At 35.1% G+C, this 12,167-nt stretch overlaps 2 protein-coding genes across 4 annotated transcripts; both read right to left on the bottom strand.

The window, feature by feature from the left end:
- Positions 1-708: 708 nt before the first annotated feature.
- LOC126800144 (uncharacterized) lies at positions 709-7,655 on the bottom strand. 3 transcript variants are annotated; one of them, XR_007672687.1, is made up of 11 exons: positions 7,353-7,655; positions 7,004-7,043; positions 6,819-6,876; positions 6,006-6,097; positions 5,806-5,888; positions 3,939-4,963; positions 2,587-2,675; positions 2,379-2,478; positions 2,008-2,270; positions 1,051-1,107; positions 709-868 (listed from the first exon to the last, which is right to left on the bottom strand). XR_007672687.1 is itself a non-coding variant. In XM_050527431.1 (6 exons), exons 1-5 carry the CDS (start codon positions 7,596-7,598, stop codon positions 5,841-5,843), a joined length of 510 nt encoding a protein of 169 aa, XP_050383388.1. In that variant the 5' UTR covers positions 7,599-7,655; the 3' UTR covers positions 4,987-5,250; positions 5,806-5,840. The 3 variants fall into 3 exon arrangements, 1 of the variants encoding a protein (XP_050383388.1); XR_007672688.1 differs by lacking the exons at positions 709-868; positions 1,051-1,107 and adding an exon at positions 1,403-1,471; XM_050527431.1 differs by lacking the exons at positions 709-868; positions 1,051-1,107; positions 2,008-2,270; ... (1 more) ...; positions 2,587-2,675; positions 3,939-4,963 and adding an exon at positions 4,987-5,250 and having other exon boundaries at positions 6,010-6,097; positions 6,819-6,906.
- A 2,327-nt stretch (positions 7,656-9,982) lies between these two features.
- LOC126800145 (DNA mismatch repair protein MSH5-like) lies at positions 9,983-11,988 on the bottom strand. Its single transcript, XM_050527433.1, has 5 exons — positions 11,882-11,988; positions 10,882-10,961; positions 10,623-10,696; positions 10,447-10,533; positions 9,983-10,281 (listed from the first exon to the last, which is right to left on the bottom strand). The coding sequence occupies exons 1-4, from the start codon at positions 11,887-11,889 to the stop codon at positions 10,447-10,449; spliced, it is 249 nt and encodes an 82-aa protein (XP_050383390.1). The 5' UTR covers positions 11,890-11,988; the 3' UTR covers positions 9,983-10,281.
- Between the last annotated feature and the right edge of the window lie 179 nt (positions 11,989-12,167).

Genomic DNA, 12,167 nt, shown 5'->3' on the forward strand with positions numbered 1-12,167 from the left:
TTCCAATAAATGATGTCTCCTTGCAGCACCAAGTACAGCTGGAAATTATAAAGAATTAAATTCAGCCAAGACAAAGCCAAAAACACAATTCAAAACAAAGGACTTTCCACAATTTGAGAAGATATAAAGAGACAATAAGATCAACCAAACCGAACAAAACTGCGGCTCACAATCACATAACTTACACTTCCGAACAGAAATCACCACTTCCCAACTGCAACCATCTCACGGATTCAGGTCTCCTGAAATCTTCAAAAATATCACAAATTATTAATAGACTCAAATAATCGCAAGTAAATTAAAAACCAACAGAACCTCAACCTGCAAACAGGTACCATTCAAAATATGCAATAGAAACATAAAAAAAAGGAAAGCTTTAAATTAAGCACACTAATGATCCATTCAAACTGTACCTTCAAAAAGCAAGGCTATATGGAATTCCATAGCTCACCTTACAGCTGCAAGTATAGCTGAAGCACAAATGATTTACGTTCAGCTAAAACACAACCGAAAAAAAATGTTCTGCTCAAAAGTAAGTTATTAACTACTCGTACTTAGAAAAGGAAATAATGATAAAAAATGGAATATGAAAGTAAAACAACAAATAGTGCATTAATTAAGGATTCAGACTACCTCTAAGAAGCAAGGATATATGAAATCCAATAAATGATGTTTCCTTGCAGGACCAAGTACAGCTGGAAATTATGAAGAATTAAATTCAGCCAAGAAAAAGCCAAAAACACAATTCAAAACAAAAGACTTTCAACAATTTGAGAAGATATGACACCAGAAAGCAAGGAGAGAAATTGTGAGAGAATTTGATAAGGATTGTGTGTGCTCTGCAGCAACAAATCCGAACTGCTCCAAACTGCACAAACGGCTACAATATCTCAATAATAACACAAATTATTAAGAGACTCAAATAATCGCAAGTAAAATAAAAACCAACAGAACCTCAACCTGCAAACAGGTACCATTCAAAATATGCAATAGAAACTTCAAAAAGGAAAGGTACAAATTAAGCACATTAATGACCCATTCAAACTGTACCTTCAAAAAGCAAGGCTATATGGAATCCCATAGCTCACCTTACAGCTGCATGTATAGCTGAAGCACAAACGATTTACATTCAGCCAAAACACAACCGAAAAAAATGTTCTGCTCAAAATTAGGAAGTCAAGCACATCAACCAATTCCCAAAAGCAACCAACAAAACGAATTCCAGGTACACAACACGAACACCACTGGTCAAAATTAGAAATCCAAACCAACTTATTACAACAGAGCATAATCTAATCCCTCCGAAAGTAAGTTATTAACAGGTCTACATTAACAGCCCATGCGTAGGTAAAATAAACTGAACAGTGACCTCAAACACAAAATTTGACAATGTAAAACTGACCTCTATCCATGGAGGCACTCTCATATTGTTACAAACTGACCTCTATCCATAATAGTGGTTATATGTTGTCTGAAAATTTGAATTTTATGAACATAGGTTCATATATCAAGTAAGAACCCATTTCCACACTGAATGAATATTGAAAATTTGAATAAGGTAAATAAAACTGAGGATCACAATTAAGTGAGTTCTAACTTTGGTCGACAGACATGTTTTCAGGTACACACTGAGAATATTCATGTTCTCAAGTCTATCTGTCCTAAGCAGACTAATAATATGATTTCAGTTACACAACTAGGACATTTATATTCTAAAGGTTACCTATGTGACAAAAATTCAAAAATCTGGGATCCTAGTTTATCACCAGTAATTTAGCAAATGCTTTTCTAGCTTCTTCCATCTCCATATAGTACTGATTTCCATCAATATACGTACCATTCTTCCTATTAAAATAATATATTAGGACCAAGCTTTCATAACCTAAATATGTCACATCAGATCCTGTATCTATAGCAACAACAAACATGCACATATGTATAAAGTCAAATTATATTCATACATAATTGAGTATTAGAGACTGAGATATCAAGTGCAGTCGTATGTACCTCGGTGGCAACTCCGTTGACAACCCTGACATGCAGGAATGTTCTTAACTGCTTGGTAGGTCTGGTTCACCATGTCTTCGATGTGAACCAAGCAGTTATTTTTCAACCTGATCATGTTGGTTGACCAAGTCTGCATTGTTCCGCAATTCCTACGACTACTTGGCTGATCATCTTGACATTCATATCCCATCTTTCCTCAATTCCTACAACAATTTGGCCATCATCTTCACATTCATTGGTGCCAGCATCCAACATATAACTATCTGCATCAAATAGAAACTAAAATGGTCATCCTCCTCAATAGTAAAGAACAAAGAAAACATGCAATTATAATCCACTGGGGATAATGCTGCAGAATAATTGCTCAGTACCTGAATCCTTTAGAAAGACATACTGAATTATCTAACTCGGTTCTAGATGAAATGGCCATCATCTTCACATTCATTGGTGCCAGCATCCAACATATACTATCTGCATCAAATAGAAACTAAAATGGTCATCCTCCTCAATAGTAAAGAACAAAGAAAACATGCAATTATAATCCACTGGGGAGAATGTTGCAGAATAATTGCTCAGTACCTGAATCCTTTAGAAAGACATACTGAATTATCTAAATCTTTTCTAGATGAAATGTCCTCAACAACAAAGCACTGGCAGGTTCGCACTGTCTGAAATGATCAACATTTGTTAGATTAATTAACATGTATTGTACTTTTCAAAGGAAACTATCAATATTTGTCAAATATTAGGAGACATATAATTAGGCGTCATGCTAATTTAACTCTAATGTTTCATCAGATCCTTTCCAAATAACCTCTGGGTCCAAACTACAGTTTAAACAAACAAATGGCATCATAGCAACTCAAAATGTTGAGTAAGAGGATCTAACAATGCTCACCTACCAATGAAAATCCATATTTTTTTTAAAGAAAAAGGTAGGACGTGAAATCAAACTAAAATTCTTTTTATGTTTCCTTAGTTCCTGAGCAACATAACAAAGACAAATAAACCAAATTGTAGAATTGACATGAAAAGAAAAATGGAGAGACAATCATATTGCAATGTGGCTAGATTACTGATCAGGGGAAGAGAACCACTAACCACTAAACACACTCATTGTTTTTCTTAGGAAAAATCTACCAATCCTCATATTTAGAATATATACCATCTTAATAAAAATGGCAAGCAAATAAGTAATACCTGCCAAGATCTATGTTCTTGTCCATTCCGTATTCCAAAAAAATAAGTGCAACGCTGGTTCTGATTTTTATCTATTACTTCCAAATTAAATACTAATATCATTATCCATTTTATATGAAAAACCTCAAAAGAAATACAGGGGGACAAACTGTTCCATAAACATGTCAATGACAGTTTTGAAGTGAAAATCATCAAAAACAACACCGCAGTTGTTCATTGTGCTTGTTTCAGAACCTTGTCTGATCTACCCACCTTTGAAAACTCTTACCCTCAGCAATCAGACTCAAGTAAGAAATAAAAACGCTAATAAACACAAAAGAAAAACTGTTAACACCAGAACTATACATGATCCACAACAATCTTCCCATTCTTCGGATATAAGTCTTTACAGTTGACCATTAATTTTATATTTGCTTCCACTGCATTATGAAATTTTACCCTTGCTAAGTATATAGCAAGCAATTGAGAAGTATGAGCATACACATAAAGGAGTAGACAACATTTTGCATTTCTTAAAGAAAAAAGGTAATCTCATCAACTACGATATCAGGGTGAGCTAGCCTGCATGTTCCCTGTTTGTGTAAGGTTTAATACTAAAGGGATATTAGAAACTTGAGTAGGGGGTAGGGGGGGGGGAACAAAAGATAAGTATGTAAATAAATAATGCATTATAGTATAGCAATATTCTACCAACAAATGATTATGGTTGCAGCTGATTGAAAGACACTCACTATCAGCTGCTTGTCAGTTCATAAGCTCCAGACAATTAAAATTTGGAAAATCAACTCTAATTCAAGTGGAGTGCAACTTGCAATACTCTTTTTCCTCCCACAGTTGAAAAGCTCCATTGAGACCTGTTGGTATAACAATAGTCTAAGAAGTCAACATCAACCAAGTAGAGTTCAAAAGTTTCTGGAAAGAACAGACAATTGCAAGTACTACTATTCGTTAAGTAACCACTTGTTCTAGAATATTAAAGCCCATGAACAGCTAATCTTATGAATATAATTTGTTAACTACAGGCTGAAATGCACGACGAACGTATATGCATGCTTGCAATTTGATCATCATTCACATAAGCTCACTATGGTCCCTTTTTGGAAAACTTGTATGGACTGTACAACTTGTAAGCATCATAAGTAACCTGCATCACTACGAAATACTTCTGAGAGATGAAAGAATGTCATTTCAAAATAGTAAACAAATGCCATCAAATACAAGTGACTCAGTAGAAAGCAAAAACTTACGACTTATCTTTAGGAGAGTGAATGTGGTGGCGGCAATAAGGAAGACCATAGATATAGAAATCCAGAAGTGCTGGAGTTCGGTAATTTAGCATAGACAGAATAAAAGACTCTAACTTCCAATCCACACAATTCGAGTAGATATGGTAAAATAAAATAAAGAGAAGACAAATATTCTAGAACAGTTTCCATTTTAGCCACTAGCTGGTAAGATCTGAAGGTCTTGACTGCCATTTCTTTTGTTCATTCTTGACAACAGAGTTATTATCGTTATAATTTCTTACAAAAAATAACAGTCATGTCTTGACCATGCCAAATAATTTAATAATTAGTTAACAATATTGTTAGGCCTTTTAGATTTTGTCCAGCTTAATCTATATAAACAAAACACGTAATGGATTCTCTTATCATAAAATCCTAGGTGAACGGAATAACAGATGCAGTAAACTACAAATTCTAGAACAGTTTCCATTTTAGCCACTAGCTGGAAGCAACAACACAGACGAGAGTTCCTGCAGAAAGTTGTAGATGCAAGTACAAATATAAGCTCATATATCAATGATAACATGCGGAGGATTCAACACTATCAAACTTAGAAGATCACCATATATGGCAGTACAATGTTGAAATCAACCAGCACACATTGTTAGATACGAGCTGTATATCTATAGTCAATGTTCCAAATCTAAATCAGGGCAGCATACCTCAGTGTCCACAGAAAACCATCATAAGCATAATAAGGCGTCAAGTACCCTTGAAAACTTGTACATATTCCTTCGAACCAGTACATATCTTTGACCTTTACAAATGTGTGGTATAGTTTAGCAAGCTACCAATGTCTAGTTGTCTACTAATGCCAGGTCTGTACTTATAAATGTTTTAACAACTTAGCCCAGACTTGTCAAAATTCATGATAAAAGTATTTATTCGAACTATTCTCAGATCGGAATACTTCAATGCTCTCCTTCATTCCCTTAAAAAACATAGGCTCCAACAGTAATAGGAGTGATCTTCCCCTAACTCTTAATTGTTAAATTTAACACTTAGTTGCTCAGTTTTGTATTTTCGTATACATCATTCGGTCACTGGAAATTTATTTTGCTTCACTAGCAAACCAACACACTGAAGGTAATTATATCATGGGTCAATTTAACCAGGTATTAGCTTGAGAAAAAATTACCATGATCATTTCTCATCATATAAGTAAAAGCCAGTTATGCATCAGTTCAACTACCACTGTTAAAAAAATCTATCTCTGAACTACCATGGCCAAAGTGTTAAGTGTTAAGCATCTATGTATGCAGGAAATAATGAATTAACTCACGAAGAAGAAAAGAAAAAATGTATTTCCTACCTTGTGTGACTGGATAATCCATATAAGCTGTCAGGTTAATTGATCTGAATTGCTGCAACAAGTATTTCAATGTGGTGTGGCAACTGCAAAGCAGATGTTTAAGAAAAAGGAAATGATACAATAAAAACCAGGCAGTAAGAAGAACCAATATATTCACAAAGCTGATATGAAACCAAAAGACTGCAAATAATTTTTCACACATGCCTGAATCCTTGCTTGTACATTCATCTCAGACCGCTGACCTCCTGGCACTCTAGAAATATGTCCCACCAGCCCAGAGCAGAAATATGATCTGCATGTCGGATGAAGTTAATAATAAAGCCCATGAACAGCTGATCTTATGAATATAATTTGTTAACTACAGGCTGAAATGCACGATGAACGTATATGCATGCCAGCAATTTGATCGTCATTCACATAAGCTTACTATGGTCCATTTGTGGAAAACTTTTGTGGACTGTACAACTTGTAAGCATCATAAGTAACCTCCATCACTACGAAATACTTCTGAGAGATGAAAGAAACAACTTTTGGAGGTTGAATCTGATTCTCTCCTCTATGGATGACACAAAGATTAGCCACATTTTCAGAGAAACTGCCGATTCTTTTGCTAAGAGAAGCATTGATCATGCTCCTGGTTTGGTGAACTTTGAGAGGAACCTCCTGCTCAAAGTTTGTTTGTTTGTTTGTTCTGTTTGGGTCTTTTAGGCCCCGTTTGTAACCCAAAAAAGATAGTTATGAAGGGTATTAGTAATTTACTCTACCACCACAAGTTAGCCCTCTCACTGTGGTCATTTGATTTGGTTTGATATCTGTTCAACATCAGATAAGCTGATGTCCTGTATAATTTCAATAATATATTGTCAAAAAGAAATGCTTGATATCCATAAATTAACATCTATGATTCCTTTTAGGCCTCAGCTCATAAAAATCTCAATAACTGTTCTCTATAAAGTCGAATTACCTCCAATAATTTACAAGGTTAACTATTTTGAACTCATGGTTGTTCTAACCTGTACAACACATGATGAGGATAATGAACCATATTAAGAAATTCAATCAACATCAACTCTGCACCATAAAGACGGAACAAACAAATCACTGGAAACTACGTCATATTATTCTCCAAATACAAATACAAGCTAAAATGTACGATAATCAAAATTGAAATGAAGCCAGAAGAAAGCATCAAGCATACCTGATAACGTGAATATCCCCAAAGACCAACCAAACTGAACCTGTGACAGAAAAAAAATGAACCGAATCAATTAACAGAAATAAAATTAAAAGCATGAAACCCAAATCATTCTACATTGAGCTCCCCACATCATTTGAGACGCAAGGTCAATAACCAAAGTCCCAAAGCATAGAAACAAATCACTGGAAGAAAACCCATCACCAACTCACAATAACGAAGAAAAAGAAGAAGAATAAGAAGAGAAACGCTCGGAATAAAAGGCAGAGAATAGTTCAAAGACAATCTTTCAAAAAACCCAGAAACTAAAGCTCAATTTGAAGTAAACCACTAACAATAAGGAGATGCAGACCTCACGAAGCGGCTGTGCTAATTGTGGAATGGAGAAAGGAAAGAGAGATGCGGGGGTCTTGAGGAACACCACGTCTAGTCGAGCAACACAATATAAACGATGGCAAATACTTGCCCCGGCTGCTGGGTTGTGCAATCCTGCACGTACCATACCTCTCCATCCCACTCTAATTAAGGCCGCCACGTTTTGATCAGGAGATGAAACAACAAGAGCATATGCGGCAATTAATCGCTCAGTGGCATCCATGGTAATAATTCGGAAAACAGGGGTCTCCTCATTGAGTGCCTGTGAACAGTAACGCTCCTCATCGACCTTCAGCATGGTGGTGAGTATATAGGGAAAGTCCTGAGCACCAATCCAAACAATTAAACCGCATGCTGCTAAACAAACAAAACCCAAAATCAAACACACATAGGCCAAAGAAAGCCAAAGCCATAGAATTGCCCAAAATGTATATCTTGACTCCAAATTGAAAACCAGAGTAGTCAACTTAATCAACTCAAGCTTTTATATCCCAATTTAGTTTAGAATACCAACATAAAATGAAGCTATGTACAACAAATTGTTTTTGAGCATGGGAAAAAGAATGGCCCCGCCTGTGTTATCAAACAACAAATGTAATCATTACACAACAAGCACAGAAAATTGAAAGAGTACTCACCATTTATTGATTCGTGAATGAGTGAAAACTGATATTGCTAATTTAAATTTCCAATTGTGCGTATAAGCATCGGCTTTTACAACTGGTGTTCCATCGAGCGGTGCTGATATATGTCTCCCCTACAAGAATAATGTATCTCTATTTTGAAATTACAAATTGTTATTCTAGTCATAAGATGATCTTATAAATGCCAGAAAACTACCAACACACAAAGGAACATGTACATATAAAAAACCTGCAAATCGGTAAACTCCAGATCCTGATGAAATTGTCAGTCCTTGGCAATAAATGTCCAAGACGTGCAAACAGCAGTTTGCTACAATGATCTAGTTAGCCCAGGGTGGAGTTGGGAAAGTTATCAAGTTGAGTATGTTCCAGTAACAAATTCCTGGAACCAAAATCCACTGGTACTAAAGCAGCTGAACGTATTTGCAAATCACATTGTTCAAGGGCCTTACATATAACAAAGGCAATTGTAATATATGATAGAAATAAGTATATCAGGAAATCTCAATGCAAAGCAATCAAATCGAGCAGAATTCCTGCACTGCCAGCAAGCTATTGAAGGGAATACCAATACCCCAATAGAAAAACCAATCGAACACTTTCCAAATTAAGAGGATAAAAAACATGCAAAATCCTAGCTATGGTTGTAAGATGTAAGCAGGTGCCATAATGATAAGGAGGTACGGGCTACATCACAGTAGAGCTGTTACCCTATAAATCACACTAGTGAGCAGGGCCGCACTTTGCAGTGGCTTCGTGGATGGAAAAGAAAATTATGGAGAAGTATAATTTGAGATGGACTAAAGTATGGAAGAAGATGAAAATAAACTGTTTAACATTGTGAAATGAAAGTTGTCAGATCTATTGTATAACATTGTTTATTACATTTAAGATATGGAAGAAAATTTGAGATAAAAACTTTCATATGTTGCAAAGTTATGTCTCTGCAATCTTGATTGCAAAGTTATGTCTTTGCAATATTGAACAGAGCTGCAGTACAATGCTCAAAATCGTTTGACACAATTTTATATGCATAAATAGATAAATTTAGGCATGAGTGCTGATATTGCAATAGAACTTTGAAATTAAGCTGAAAAAAATGAAGAACTCGATCAAATAAGGATATGGTGGTTGCGTTGCTCGCCTGCATTGATTGAAAAAATGCCTTTAGATTGGCATCCCTTTAAAATGAAGTTTTAATTTTTGGTCCATTAAGCATTTAGTTGCCCGAATTGAATTAGTCATAGTGTCATACACTTGTACAATATATTCTCCAATGGGCAAACAATCAAATTTTATGCTTTATTTGCTCAATTATGCTTTCTTTAATACACATACATATTGTGAATCAAACTATAAAAAGAGATTAGAATTGTAATCTGACCTTGCAAGAGTGTAGCAACTCCATAATAGCTTGGAAACTGCATACTGAACAGTGAAATTCAAAAGAGAACACCAAAGCTCGACTTTTAAGTATTGAGTCCTACAATTTGGCAGTATATACAATTAAATTTCAAACAGAAACTTAGTAATCAAAATAGTTACAGCGAAAATTTACCAAACCAATAGATGCTCGTCTATATAAAAAGAGGAGAAAGGCAATAGAAGCACATTTCAGAACAAAAAAAAAATAACACCTTTGTTAAAAATATAAAGCTATGCCTCTTCTGTTCATCCCACTACATCAAACCCATCTTTGCCGAACCTTTGCACTGTTTTTTATTTTTCAAAACTGCTGTTCTGTTTTTGCTACCTGCAAAACCTAATCTAATATATAAGCTTGGCTAGTGCACAACAGTATGGCTGATGCAAAAGAGCTTTATACATACCGAAAAAGAGCTCTACATATGCACAATGAGAATTAAGCTTGGAGATGATTAATATAGTTATTGACTTGAATACAGGAAATAAAGGCAGATCATCAGTTGATGTTGTCATTTTACCTATGGTGGTCTTTCTGGAACTTCAACCGTTAGCGAAACTGCTACGCATGGATATCAGCAGTTGTTGTATGAAAAGGCTCCGTCATTTGAAATTTAATTACAGTAAAATAATAAGTTCATGAGAACAGTACCAACCAGCCTCTATAATATATAGTATCCATGAGATAACTATCCTCATGACTATTCTGCTACTTCTAAGTTAGCTCTATGACACAGTAAGTTATAATCATGGCTTAATTGTGTCCATATGATATCATCACATTAGCCAACTAAGTCTCCATATGCGACACCAGAACTCGAGTGATCACCCTCTCCATATCTATATAAGAAATCGAGAAGTTGAATTATTTATAAAGATATCAAATTGAACCAGAATGAAAAGCATTTTGTATTTCGCATGTAACCCATTTTCACATGCAAGAATTATTCTTGCACCGATCTTACTACCATACCACTTCAATAAATTCTTTACTTTGTGGCGTACCTAGTATTTTATGATAGATATCTCCCAGAAGATTATCCAATTCTCGAGTCTTTGGAGTATGATAAAAGAATCTTTTTGTTTCTCCGTCTGCATCAGAGAACTATGTTTGATAGCTATATCTTCTGATAAATTACTTTACAATTTATTTCAATTGAGTTAAGCAAGCATTAACTTACAGCAAACTCGAAATCTTGAAGTGTCTCCAGCTTAGTTTCATCAAGCTTTTCTTCAAAAATGCACATCATATATCCTACAAATCAAGCAACATAAAAACAAAATTAAAAGAGGAGCATTATTGTGTCTATATCAGAAACGTAACACTACAAATGATGCACTGATTAACTAACAAGTGAGAGGCTAGGAACATCTATAAAAGCTCGTGTCAGTATGTCATTCAACAAACTCCACATTAAAAACAATGAGCTTGAACCCTACCTATCTGGTGTGTATGAACAATACAAGGAACATTCTTGCCCTTGCCGCTGAGGAAGTCTCTCATGTTCCATCTTTGAAACCTGCCAGGAAATTCTGATTAATACAAACTTACTTAGTAATTTAGGATTTTAATCATCTTTCTGATATATTTGCCTCAGCTCATCTAACTGTATAGAAGGAAAGAAAATAATATGTTAACACAAGAGACATATCAAGAAAGAGGTGGCATAGTAGAAACATTTTGTCTTACACGATCTTAGTATCACCTAGTAAAAAGATTAAAATTTGTCGCATGTAATGCACCACTTATTATCTCTTACATCATCCAACTGTCACTTTGTAGAAAGGCAAAACATTTGTTGCATGTATTGCACCGCATAAGGGTTTAATTGTAAATGTTAAGTTAAGTCAACTATGGAATGTATATGTGAATGTGATGACTTAACTCACTATTTGTTTCTTCTACAACTTAATTGTATGCGAAAACTGTCAATAAACATTACAATATATGAAAAAGATTGATGAGAATCCTAAATTTGAACACATATAGATGCTAGAAAGTAGATCACCCACGTTAGGAGCCTGTTAAAACAGGGATAGAAGCCTATGATGATATTATTAATCTAAGCCTCCAAGTAGCGATTGTTACAAAATGATATGGAACCACAGCATGTGCCATGAGATCAAAACAGTCATAAATCAGTATGATCTTCATAAAGATACTCGACTAGCTAGGGATCAAGTAAGAATGCACACAGGGCACAGAAACAAGAGCTACGCCATAGCGGATAAGAGAATTCTTACCTTTTAAAAAAGTTGTCCAATCGGTACTGGTACATAACAGCCAAACACAAAAAAGAGGTTGCCTTGACATTCAGTCAGGTCTAGTAATTATTACTTGCTGTCATAACAGCCACATTAATGGGAGATTATATGCTTCACCATAATTTTATTGAACCAGATATCAAGCTTAGTCTATTGGTTTAAAGGTGCACAGTACCTGAGCATGCTGCTCAATGTGTCCTTGATGATTTATGTGCTGCTACTAGAGCTAGAAGTGTGTCCACAGTCCTTTCATTCTATAATATGGGGAGAAGGCCTCCACTACATAAGATAGGTAGCTTTCCTACTTACATAAGAAATTCTCTCCTTGATGTCTAACCAATCATCCATTCCAGTTACTCGAAGGTAAATCAGTCTGTAAATTTCAGATAATAAATAAATAAAACATAATAATAATGATCAGCAAAACTAATAATGGTCTGTAGTTCTCAACATCTCTCTAG

This window comes from Argentina anserina, chromosome 6 (assembly GCF_933775445.1).
Source record: "Argentina anserina chromosome 6, drPotAnse1.1, whole genome shotgun sequence".
Lineage (NCBI taxonomy): Eukaryota > Viridiplantae > Streptophyta > Magnoliopsida > Rosales > Rosaceae > Argentina > Argentina anserina.

Coding starts and splice junctions, on each gene's coding strand:
- LOC126800144 (XM_050527431.1), bottom strand. CDS start 7,598: ATGGATGCCACTGAGCGATTAATTGCCGCATATGCTCTTGTTGTTTCA. Junction 7,044..7,352: donor TAGCACAGCCGCTTCGTGAG/GTCTGCATCTCC, acceptor TTTCTGTCACAG/GTTCAGTTTGGTTGGTCTTT. Junction 6,907..7,003: donor GGGGATATTCACGTTATCAG/GTATGCTTGATG, acceptor CGTAGTTTCCAG/TGATTTGTTTGTTCCGTCTT.
- LOC126800145 (XM_050527433.1), bottom strand. Junction 10,697..10,881: donor TGTTCATACACACCAGATAG/GTAGGGTTCAAG, acceptor CTTGATTTGTAG/GATATATGATGTGCATTTTT. Junction 10,534..10,622: donor TTCAAGATTTCGAGTTTGCT/GTAAGTTAATGC, acceptor TCTCTGATGCAG/ACGGAGAAACAAAAAGATTC.